Source organism: Mastomys coucha, chromosome X (assembly GCF_008632895.1).
Source record: "Mastomys coucha isolate ucsf_1 chromosome X, UCSF_Mcou_1, whole genome shotgun sequence".
Lineage (NCBI taxonomy): Eukaryota > Metazoa > Chordata > Mammalia > Rodentia > Muridae > Mastomys > Mastomys coucha.
The window spans coordinates 7,874,159-7,885,982 of record NC_045030.1 but is presented as its reverse complement, the minus strand read 5'-3'; the positions used below and the strand labels follow the sequence as shown (position 1 = coordinate 7,885,982).

General features: G+C 37.4%; 2 protein-coding genes across 2 annotated transcripts in view; one reads left to right on the top strand and one right to left on the bottom strand.

Moving 5' to 3' along the window:
• The window catches only part of Gpr34 (G protein-coupled receptor 34), a 17,813-nt gene extending 10,615 nt beyond the window's left edge, over positions 1–7,198 (bottom strand). Inside the window, exon 1 of the mRNA XM_031342963.1 lies at positions 6,935–7,198. The gene's annotated coding sequence lies outside the window, so the exon portion shown is untranslated. The remainder of the gene's footprint in view (positions 1–6,934) is intronic.
• Cask (calcium/calmodulin dependent serine protein kinase) overlaps positions 1–11,824 on the top strand; it is a 340,530-nt gene that overhangs the window by 219,907 nt on the left and 108,799 nt on the right. Inside the window, exons 6-7 of the mRNA XM_031372099.1 lie at positions 3,620–3,722; positions 9,334–9,509. Coding sequence (XP_031227959.1) covers positions 3,620–3,722; positions 9,334–9,509 — 279 coding nt within the window. The remainder of the gene's footprint in view (positions 1–3,619; positions 3,723–9,333; positions 9,510–11,824) is intronic.

The window sequence follows — 11,824 nt, the reverse complement described above, 5'->3', positions numbered from 1 at the left end:
CTAATAAAAAATAAAATTAAAAAAAAGAAAGGAACCTCCTCTATATCTACAAGGCACATTGCAGGAAATGTATGCATTTTTCTATGTATGTTATTTTTTATTTTTAATATTCTACAAATAAGGAGAAAGATATTGAAGCATAGTAAAAGAAAAGAAAAACTAGATCTCTGAATATAATTTGTTTTGCAGTTTTGAGTTTGGAAGTACAGGCATGTTTTCTGTAATTAAAACCCCAAACTGTACAAATTTAATTAAACTAAATGAGCCTCATTATATGACAAAATAAAAACATAGCCATGTGAAGAAGTTATTTTAGATTCCTTTAAAATAGAATGGAGGACAGGGGTTCAGGACATACTTTTAGACTTATGAAAAAGCTACATTATATAGAACAGTAATCAAAATCAGGAAATTTACATTAAAAGAATACCATTATATATTTGACAATCCTTGTTACAAATTTCATCAGCTGCCCTAATAATATTTTTTGGAGCAAAAATAAAAAGAAGATCACACTTCTCTGTGATACTGCTTTGGTTTCACTGAAACTCTTGAGTCCAGAGCTAGTTTTAAAGAGCATAATGCTGCTACTTTCTAGAATGTCTCTTGGGCATGTCTTTATTATTAGATCTGATTGCACTGTTTGCCAAGGATACCACGACATTATTTTTAAGTCCTCTGTTAGAGACACTGAATATGGTAAATAAGTGGAATTTTATGATTGCTTTTGGAATACTTAAACAAAGAGTAACAAATGAGGCTAAGTAAAACAACAATGGCAGAAAGGTCTTTAAAACTCTTCCTCTAGAATTCTCCATTTCAGTAAGTAGTGTCTTTATTTTGACTCCAAGGCTCACTGCAAGAACCTGCTTCTCAAGCTTGACCTGCCTCTTTCATGTATCCCTCAGCCACTCCTGCCACCTTTACCTTTAGAACATAAATTCTTGTCATCACTCCATATCATCATCCTCTCATGCCTAACCAGCTGCAGTGGCCTCTTTTTTTTCTCATTCCTATGTTCCTGTAGTCACTGGTCTGCAGAGTACTCAGTGTGATCTTTTCTAAACCCAAAAGTGATTACAGTACCCACTCTTCAGAGTCTCTGGGTAGTTTTCCATCATGATCAGTGTGAAATCCAGTGTTGATCGTGGTTTTAAGGAAGTTTGATCACATTTTCCACCACTCTGCCTTTGCTCATTCTTTCCCAGCTATCCTTCCTTCCAATCTTCATACATACCAAGCCTCTGCGCATATCTGATCCTCTGCATTTATTGACTTCTCTGCCCAGAGCTCGCTTCTATGTGCCTTTTTTTTTTTTAACTTTACCCTAGTCTCTGTTTGGATTTTGTCACAATAAGAAGGGTTCCTATGACACCCACCCAAATAAAATAGCAGTTCCCTAATTTTATAGTATATGCTTTCTGGCTTATTGTCCCTCCATTTGTATCTATGGGTATATTTTATTTTTTTACCTGGAATTCAAATTTTATGACTCTTGACAGATCATTGATTGAAACTGGCAGAATCCACACAGTGATGAGAATTTCATAGATTGCAGTATAACATTAACTTCAGAAGGCATAGTCTATGAAGAGTGTACCATGAGCTTCTGACTTAAGGTTATATACTTATATAAATAGGTGATAAGATGCTTCACCGACATAACCAAGAGACCCTATTTGGATCTAAGCTGCATCTTTTTTTCTCCTGCATCATGTCCTTGCTTTCTCAGGTCTGCATGAGCTAGAAAAGAGCTCTACACTGAGCAGCATCTGCATACATTCTTCTCACTGCTTTGTCATATCAGTTTGTTCACTATTCATCTATATACCAGCTTTTCCTTTCTCCTTTCCTTTCTTCCTTCCTTCCTTCCTTCCTTCCTATAGTTCTCATATACTATGTACACTTATATTTGAGGAGTCATCTTTCTTTATGATAGACTATGTATTTTTCCAAAGTAGATTTCTGATGCTCTCATTGGGAAGAATAAGATCCTTCCCACTTCCACTTATCACCATCAACATCTGTGTGGGTACACTAGCTCAGTTTTACTGTTTTTCAAGGCAACTTTCTTATCTCCTAAACTTATTTAAAATGATACCAATTCCCAGCACACATACTGGGTGGCTTATAATTACTTGTAGGTCCATCATATAAGAGAGAATAAAAAGTGTCATAACTTAAAAGGCTTGTCTTTTTATACCATGTTTAGACCATGTTTTGAGAATCATCCAAATGTACTGTTAGGTATGTCAGAGAATATAGTATGTGAACAGACACTAAAGGTCACTGCTACTATGTTCTTTTACCACCTCCAACAAACTTCCATAGAGAAATAGATGAAGATGAAATCCCATGGGAAACCACATTGTTACCACAAAGTAGGAAAGAAAGCAGGTCTACAGGCAGTGCCCGGAAGAAGTCACTGGGAACACAGCTCAATTCAAGTTAATAAAACCCAACATCCATGCCTTTAATCCCAGCACTTGGGAGGCAGAGGCAGGCAGATCTCTGTGAGTTTGAAGCCATCCTGGTCTACACTGAGTTCATAACAACAACAAAATAGCCATTTGATATTCCTCTTAATGCTGGGGTAGAAAACAAAGAAAAGAAAGAGGATGGGGAAGGTGAACAAAGAAAAGGCCACTGGCATTCCCTAAGGATCAAAGTGTAGCGACTTTAAGTAAAATCACATTGTACCAGGAAGGAACATACCATGTATTTTTGCTGAAACAAACATAAACTGTCAATCAAATACAGAGACTATTGCACAAAAAAGAAAATATATCTGCACTTTTTGAATACCCATGCTTTCTGGGTGGTAGCTTAATCTTGGAAACGAATAATTCCTAAAGTCTTTCGAGAAAGAATTCAGAAGTGAGAAAAGGACAAAGAATTGAAGCATATAAAATAATTCAGAAGCTTTTATTTATTTATTTATTTTTATTTGATATGAGGTTTCTCTGTGTAGTCCTAGCTATCCTCGAACTCATAGAGCTGCTTGTTTCTGCCTCCCGTGTGCTAGAATTAAAGGTGTGCACCATCACTGCTCAACTTCAGAAGCTTTTTTGTAATTAAAATTGAAATTTGTTTTTATTTATATTGAGAAAATGTATTTTCACTATTGCTGTAGACAAGCATCTACATAAGACTGTTAAATTGATTGTTGTTTTATATCAAACAACTTTTATAATACTTATTTTTATTGTTATAATATTTTATAAATTTTAAGGAATATGACAAAAAAGATATTTAGGTATTGAAGAGGGTCTCTGGGAGGAACGGTGGTACAAAAGGGAAACAAGAATATGATTCAATTCTATTTAATTAAAATATGTTTTTAAATGTTAAAAAAGGTTACTAAATAATAAAGGTAACAATTCATCAAAAAAAAGAAATTTGTTTTTATAATAGGTTCTTTAATACATGGAGTTTTTATTTTAGGAAGGGTTGAGGGGATCAGAAAACAATTTGTAGGACCTTGCAAAACCAATTCCCAAGTTTTGTTTTATTTTGTTTTTTAAGTACAACTATATTGTATTAATTAGTTTTATGTGAATTGAACTCTTTTGAATTAATTCATAGCTTTAATTTGATTGTTGCCTTTTTTTCTTTTCAGCCCCACTGTGTTCTCCTTGCCTCAAAAGAAAACTCGGCACCTGTTAAGCTTGGGGGCTTTGGGGTAGCCATTCAGTTAGGAGAATCTGGACTTGTTGCTGGAGGTAAGAGTATTTTAATTTGCTCCCCTTCAAAACCTGGTTATTTTTAAGTTGGTGTAAAATTTCAAACTAGATACTAACTAGCCTGAGTGTTTCACACCCTATTCTACCCAGCACCATCAGATAGTTTTCAATTTAGTGACTCTATAGTCATAACTAGAATTTTTGTCCCTTAAGAATAGACTCTGGGGCTGGAGAGATGGCTCAGTGGTTAAGAGCACTGACTGTTCTTCCAAAGGTCCTGAGTTCAAATCCCAGCAACCATATGGTGGCTCACAACCATCCATAATGAGATCTGACACCCTCTTCTGGTGCACCTGAAGACAGTGACAGTGTAATTACATATAATAATAATAAGTAAATCTTTGGGCCGGAGCGAGCGGGGTCAGAGCAAGCAGAGAGCAGAGGTCCTGAGTTCAATTCCCAGCAACAATGTGATGACTCAAAGCCATCTGTACAGCTACAGTGTACTCATATACATTAAATAAATAAATAAATCTTAAAAAAAAAAGAATAGACTCTGGGCTTGTAGGTGTAGGTTAGTGGCAGAGCACTTGTCTAGCATGCCTGAAGTGTTGGGTTCCACCTCCAGCACTGCAGAAAGTGTTGGGTAGTCTCTCCATAGTATGCCTAGCACTTCAGAGAAGAAATCCCACGGAAGCACAAGAACAGTACACAAAGAAGTTACCATTTGGAAGTTGAACTGGACAAGTAAAGTCACTTCTAATATAGATGGGTTTACCTTTTAGGGTCACAGAATGTCTAAGTTTAAATTTCCTACCATTTTCTTTTTTCTATATATCAAAGAAGCCTGCTAAAGTCATCAGCCTATGTGTCTGTGAAGAGCAAATGGAAAAGAATACAAGCTGCTTTTCTCATTAACCAAAGCAAACCATGTTTTTAAAATGCCTATGCCATAATAGAAAGTGAAATTTTTCACCAGTGTACAGAAGTGGATGCTAATTCACATTCCACTGTTGTAGGGTTTTTATGCATTCTTTTCCAGAATTCAGACCACAACAGTGGCCAGGGTTTACTTCTGTTTCTTAGTTTTGCAAACTGCATAGTTCTCCATTCTCTACCTCTGGTGTACACAGTGATCCAAGTACGAGCAGCTTCACATAGAATAAAAGCATGAAGCATATCCTTTAACATAGTCTTCAAGTCAGTTTGCCAACCTTCAGAACACCTCTGTTAAACACAGAATCTCAGCACCTGGGAGGCTAAGACAAGAAGATTGTTTTGAGTCTGAAACCAGCCTGGAGAACATAGCAAGATATTATCCCATAAACCAAATTAAAAGAAAATGAAACAAATTCTCATGTTAAATTCAAATGTTTTCCAAACCATAACTTTTAAAATAGCTGTCTGGCCTGGCGGTGGTGGTGCACACCTTTAATCCCAGCACTTGGGAGGCAGAGGCAGGCGGATTTCTGAGTTCAAGGCCAGCCTGGTCTACAGAGTGAGTATCAGGACAGCCAGGGCTACACAGAGAAACCCTGTCTCAAAAATATAAAAATAAAAAATAAAATAAAATAGCTGTCTGTTACATAAGACAGTTTATTCAATTTGATTGTGGCTAGTGCATTAAGCAGTTATAACATGGACCATCTTCTGAAAAATGAGCAAGAATTATACTTGTATTTTAAAAATCACTCTCTACCACACTGTTCTCTGAAGTTAAATTGTATTAAGTTCTAATCTTACATACTTTTCCAGCTAAGCATTTCCAAGAAACATGAGAATAAGAGAAAATGAGCCAAATTCCTTCTATATGTTATATGCTAACATGACTTGTATCTGTTTCTCTAGATCTGCATTCTGTTCATATTCATTGTGGCATAGACTATTTCACAAATCTTGATGGGGGTAGATTCATTAAGTTTGCCTCCATGTTCACCTCTTTTCCTAAAGACTATGAACTCTTCCTCTAACTTTTATTTTTCAACAGTTTTGAACTCACAGCATATCCATTATTCAAAATTTACTATTTGGTATACTCCAAAAAGGTTTTATTTTACATTGAGAAAGAATTTTATGCGGCCCAGGGTGGCCTCCAAGTTGAAAAAGAGTTGAAGATCTGAACTTGTGATCCTCCTGACTCCATGACTGAATACTAGGATTACAGATACACCATCACACCCAGTTGTTGGCGCTGGGGGTGGAACTCAAGGCTTGGACATGCTAGGCAGGGACTCTACTGAGCTGCATCCTAGTCCTAAAGTACTCTCCAGTAGTCTAAATATTGTCATTTCTTAATGTACTTTTCCATCTTTGAAATAACCATTTTAAACATTTCAATACCTTTAAAAACACCATGTGAATAGGTAAGGGATACATGATTTTCCTTACCAAAAAAAAAAAAGCATTTCTGCTGTTTAAAGTACTTTTGAATTTTTACTAATATTTGTCAATTTTTGAACAGAAAGCTCTTTTCCTATAGATTGGAATCTTTGATTACCTGGGCTTCCAAAGAGAAAAGATTATCTTCCTTTACATGTTCTACATACCAAAAGCATGTAACTCCATTACACTTCCCCCACCTAACATTCAACTGCTTAGAGAATCCACTTATTCTGAATATAACCTAGAAAACAATTAAAGTATAGTAAAACTGGCTACCCTTAAATAGTCCTCTCCATTGAGAACTAAATACATACACAGGACGCTGCCTTCCTCTGCTTTTCATTAAATTGTATAGATTTGTGTCCCCTCATAATTTACACCTGCTATTCCATCTGATTAGAATGCCTTTTGTCATTTTATCTGTCATATTTAGCTATTTGCTTGAAGACTAAGCTAACAAATATTGCCTTTTAAAAGCAAGCCTATTATAACTACCCTAGTTATGTGACCTATCCCCTCTTCCATCTAACCAGAACTATCTAGCTTGCCTACTTTCTAACAAAATGTGATCAAACGTGTAATAACAGCGAAGGCAAGCGATTTGTAAGGGGTAGAAGAGCCGTGGCTTATCCCTCCAAATATCTGCCATACCTATCACATTGGCTAGGACCTGGCAAGCACTCTAGAAATATTTAAATGAAAGACTCTAGTGGCTAGCCATTTTGCAGTCAGTGGCAGATTATAAGCAACAAATCTAGAAGATGTCAGGAGTGGAGAAAGCATGGAGAGAGGAAAGAAAAGGAAACAAAATGCCAGGTGACAAAATGCACAGCAGCTGTCTAATACCACAGAGGTTCATCATTACGTACCTGTGAAGCTCCTGAGAGAGCAGTCTGGACTGCAGCATAGTTCCTTTGTTGATAGTCAGGATGACAGCTGAAGTCACCACAAAAGGACTAAATGCTGTGTAACATCCTATGAAAAACTAGTCAGGAAATTGTAAAAATAAATAAACAAACAAACCTACATATGAAGAACATAACTGGCTGTATGTATGAAGATTCAAATCCTAAAGCATTAAAAGCATAACCACTCAAAATAACTCCCTCCCTGACGGTTGAGGTAAGGTTTACTATTGCATTGAAATTAACATTTAAATATTTATGTACCTATCTGAGGTATTTCAAAAACAGTTGCATGTTTGGTTTGGTAGTTGGTTTCCTGTTCTTAGAATTTTGTGATCGAAGTCATAAGTGTCAAGTGGCCACAAGAAAGAAAGGAAGGAAGAAAGAAAGAAAAAATAAATTAGTAACAAACACAAGGATTTTTCACATTCTACTCATGTTCTTGACATTAAAAAACTACCACTGTATCTCTCTCACCTCTGAGCAAATTTTTGAACTCAAAGTATACATCTTCCTGAAGAAAGAACACAAATTTCTCCATAGTAGGGGCAGTCTTCAGTCTACATTAATGGAGACCACATGGATGGAGAGAGCCTCTTTAAGATGGCTGGGCCTGACTGTGGAAGTTTCAATTATTCCCCACAAAGAGGGGCCCCCACAAGGAGTCACTCTACCTGAGTAGAAAGTTGTAGGAGTTGCATGTTAAAGTACCATCTGAACTTTTCAGCAGGTACCAAATGGGTTCTGGTAGCTGTACTTCAAATGGTACCCTGAGGTTTTGACCCTGCTTTTCCTTACTCCTGGCACCTCCTGCCCTGTCTATCAAAACAATGTTTATTATCCTAGGACCCTGCCTTATGGAAGCTGCCAATGAAGTAAGAAGTTCAGCTCCCAATTCTGCAAAATCAATGTTGTTGCTTGAAGAAGCAAAATCAGACAATCAAAAATAATTTTTTTTTTCTCTCGTCAGGTCCTTATAGCCAGGTTTCATTGTACATTTTGAGTGAAGGTATTTTCCCTGCTAGAACCCTGAGCTTAATCTCTGTAGATGGGTTAAAAGGTCTCTTAGGTTCTTTATAAACACGGGACCACAGTGAGATAAAGTATTTTACAGTCTCCAAAGTAAAAATAATCTTGGATTGAGCGTAAGAAGAGTCATGCAGATGGACAAAAAGCAGAGGAAGGAAGGGCAGGGCTGGGCCTGCAGAATGTAGAAGAGCTGCCAAGTTGGTAAGGCACTGGCCTGTCCCAAAGTCCTTTCCCAGCAGAGTTGAAGCCTTTTATTCCTCCACAGAGAAAAAGACTACCTTGAGGGTACGCAGTGAAAGATGGTTATAGTGTACAAGCAGCTAGAACCAGATTCCTTCTAGAAAACTGGTTTTTGTGAGAGAGGGAGGAAAATACAAAAACTCTTTAAAGAAGATGCGAGTCAAAGAGGATTGTGTGGGAGTTCCTGATTTTGCTTTAGTGTATACTGTCAGTTTGCTCTCATTCTCTTCAAATGTTAATATTAGGAATAAGCTAAGAATTCCCATTCCAGTAGCCATTGAGAATTGCCATTTTTGACCTAATAGAAACTTGGCAGTTAAAAGTCATCTTTTTTTATTTATATGCCTTTCATATTTTATTTATTTATTTTTATTAGATATTTTCTTTATTTACATGTCATATGATATCTCCTTTCCCAGGTTCCCCTCTAAAAAAAAGAAATTAAATTAAATTAAATTAAAAAACAAAAACTAAAACAAACCCCTGTTTCCTCCCCCCTCCTCCTGCTCACTACTCCACTTTCTCCTGCTTACTGGCCCTGGCATTCTCCTAAACTAGGGCATAGAACCTTCACAGGGCCAAGGGCCTCTCCTCCCATTGATGACCAACTTGGCTATCCTCTGCTATACATATGCTGCTGGAGCCATTAGTCCCACCATGTGTACTCTTTGGTTGGTAGTTTAGTCCCTGGGAGCTCTGAGGGTACTAGTTTGTTCAGCCCTCAAACTATTGCTCACTTATGCCCTGTTCCTGCCCCTTCCTCTACTTAGGACAGGTACAGACTGGCAAACTCACTCTTCCCCTTCCTCTGCTCTAAATTGGAACATATAAAATTCTTCAAGGAGGAAGAAAAAGAAGACGTACTATATAACATGCAGAATTCAAAGAAGAGGACCAGAGTCCTGTTCTAGACCCAGTCTTTTCTGACCCAGTGGTCAGATAAACTATTTTTGTTTTCCATGAATTCCTTTTAGAAAGGGAAAAGAAGTGATAGAACATTAATATTGGTATTTTTTTATTCAAACTGATACTGCTTTTTTAATTTTCAGATTTCACAAAAACAGTTTTCCATAATGTTGCTGTTTTAAATACAGGACGCGTTGGAACACCTCACTTTATGGCCCCAGAAGTGGTCAAGAGAGAGCCTTATGGAAAGCCTGTAGATGTCTGGGGCTGTGGTGTGATCCTTTTCATCTTGCTCAGTGGCTGTTTGCCTTTCTACGGAACCAAGGAAAGATTGTTTGAAGGCATTATTAAAGGAAAATATAAGGTAATGGTATGACCAGTTTATTTTTCATTCAAATTACATTCCTAAGAAAGGTATTTGTTTTGAAGTTGTTGTCTGTCTTTGCTCATTAACTTACTGCTGCCTAAATACTTACCCCACCAGAGCAAAGCTCTGTGTTACCATCAGGACCCAGTAGCCTTGTGAAGCACAATGGGGTCTTGGGAAGTTTGAGTCACCATGAGCTCAACTCAGTGAGCAGCAGACTTCTGTGGGCCTTTTTTGTATAGTTAAAAGCCCTTTATTTTTAAAGCTTTTTTTCTTAATTCATAACATTCAAATGGAAATTTCACTCAGGTACTCTCAGTCATTTCTTATCTTAATTTTAAGTTTCCACCATCATAGCCAAAAAAGTCTTTATATTTCAGAGTGAACTGACATGTGAGATTTACAATATGTTTCACAATAACAGTTCACAGGTATTTTCTCTAAAGAATTTGTTTTTCTTAGTTTTGCATGTGTGTCTGCATGTAGGTAGGTGCACGTGAATGCAAGAGTCTGCAGAGGCAGGAGGTGTTGGATACCCTGGAGCTAGAGTACAGGCAATAGTAGTGAGCCTACCCAACGTGGAAGCAAACTCGGCTCCTCCGGAAGAACTGAGCCACCTCTCCAGCCCTGTCTTAGAGGCATTTTGATATGACTTACACATTCATATTCCTTAGCTACTCTGCATCAAAAGCCTTAAAAAATCAATGCTGTGACTGACGTTATGGAGAATTATATCAAAAAAGCCCTAAGGACGCTCAGAAATAAATAAGCTGAAGGTTTATTCACAGTCCCAACCTATCTTACTCTAACCATGTATCAACACATGTATGTGGTACGGTCTAGAGCTGTGAGACTGTGTATCTGGTGGCACTTAATGCTGGAGAAACTCCCCCCCCCCATTATTACTGAAGCTCATACTTTCCATACAACTGAATCATTGCTTCATTTTTGGCCATGCCCAATAACGTAAGAGCAAATACAAATTTATATAACACTAGACTCCCAAACTGTGAAGCCACTAACATTTTCTTTTCAATTTGTCAGTAATGTTAGAATTTTTAAGATTTATTTTATTTTTAACTATGTGTGTATTTGTGTTTGCGTGTGGGTATGGGTATGTGCACCAGAGAGAACAGGTGCCAGTGGAGGCCAGAGACATCAGATCTTCCTGGCATTGGAGTTACATTACTGATGGTTGTTAGACAAGTCATGTGAAAGCTAGCAATTAAGCACAGGTCCTCTACAGCACCTGTATTCACTCTTAACAGTTGAGCCATCTTTCCAGCCCATCGTGTGGAAAGGTAGTTTCAGAGTTGCAGCCTTATCCCTTTAAACTATAACTAAAGCACGTGGAGGTGAAAATGGCAAATACTTTAGTTTGTTTACCTTGTGCACTGTCAGCTCATGAGAGCAAACAGTATCTTTCTGAAACCGAAGTTGTAAGTATAGGTTTTTCTGCTTGAAGACTGGGCTTTCTGGTTGAATGTTACCAAATCAAATGAAATTACAGATGTTAATGTATTGGAAGAAACTCAGTTGAAAATGAAGGCCCAGGCATGGTGGTGCATGCCTTTAACCACAGCACTTGGGAGGCTGAGGCAGGAGAATCTCTATGAGTCTAAGGATAATCTGGGCTACATGGCAAGCTCCAGAACAACCAAAGCTACACAGTGAGGCTCTGTTTCAAAAATACCAAAAAGAAGGAAAGAAACAAAGTCAGGCACCAGTTTACTAAACATAGCAGCAGACATAAAGTACTTCATCTGTACCATGACCTGCACTGAGCACTTCAGTCAGTGGCTCAGCAGCTGATGGCGCACTTACCACATGATAAAATCTCTCCCACCTGCCTTTTTGAGTTGTAAGCATTTGCTAATAATAGAATTCTTCCTTTGTGTTTGTTCACTTGCTTACTTCCTGGTTTCCAAGGCAATGTGCTTTATTCCAACAGCGTCTGGTATTTGATTTTTGTCTATTTTTAAAGCATTGGATACTTATTTTTATGCCTTGGTAAGTAATTTCAACTGCTTGCACTGTCTAAAAATTAAGTTATTTTAAAATTTCCTATTCTTAGCAAATAATGGCAATATTATTAGAAGTGATAAGGTAGCAACCATACTATGATTTCTGTACCAAGGTTTTTCAGCCTTGCATCTTAGAATTTATTTCCCATTTTATTTAGCTTTTCTCTCTTCTTGCTTGTCTTTATGGTTTCCTTTACAAAAGGCCAAGGTCTTCAGCAGCAGTTTAAAGCATGGATCCACTTCTGCCACTTCTATGAACTTCGTGGGCCTTGACTCTTTTTTCTTTTT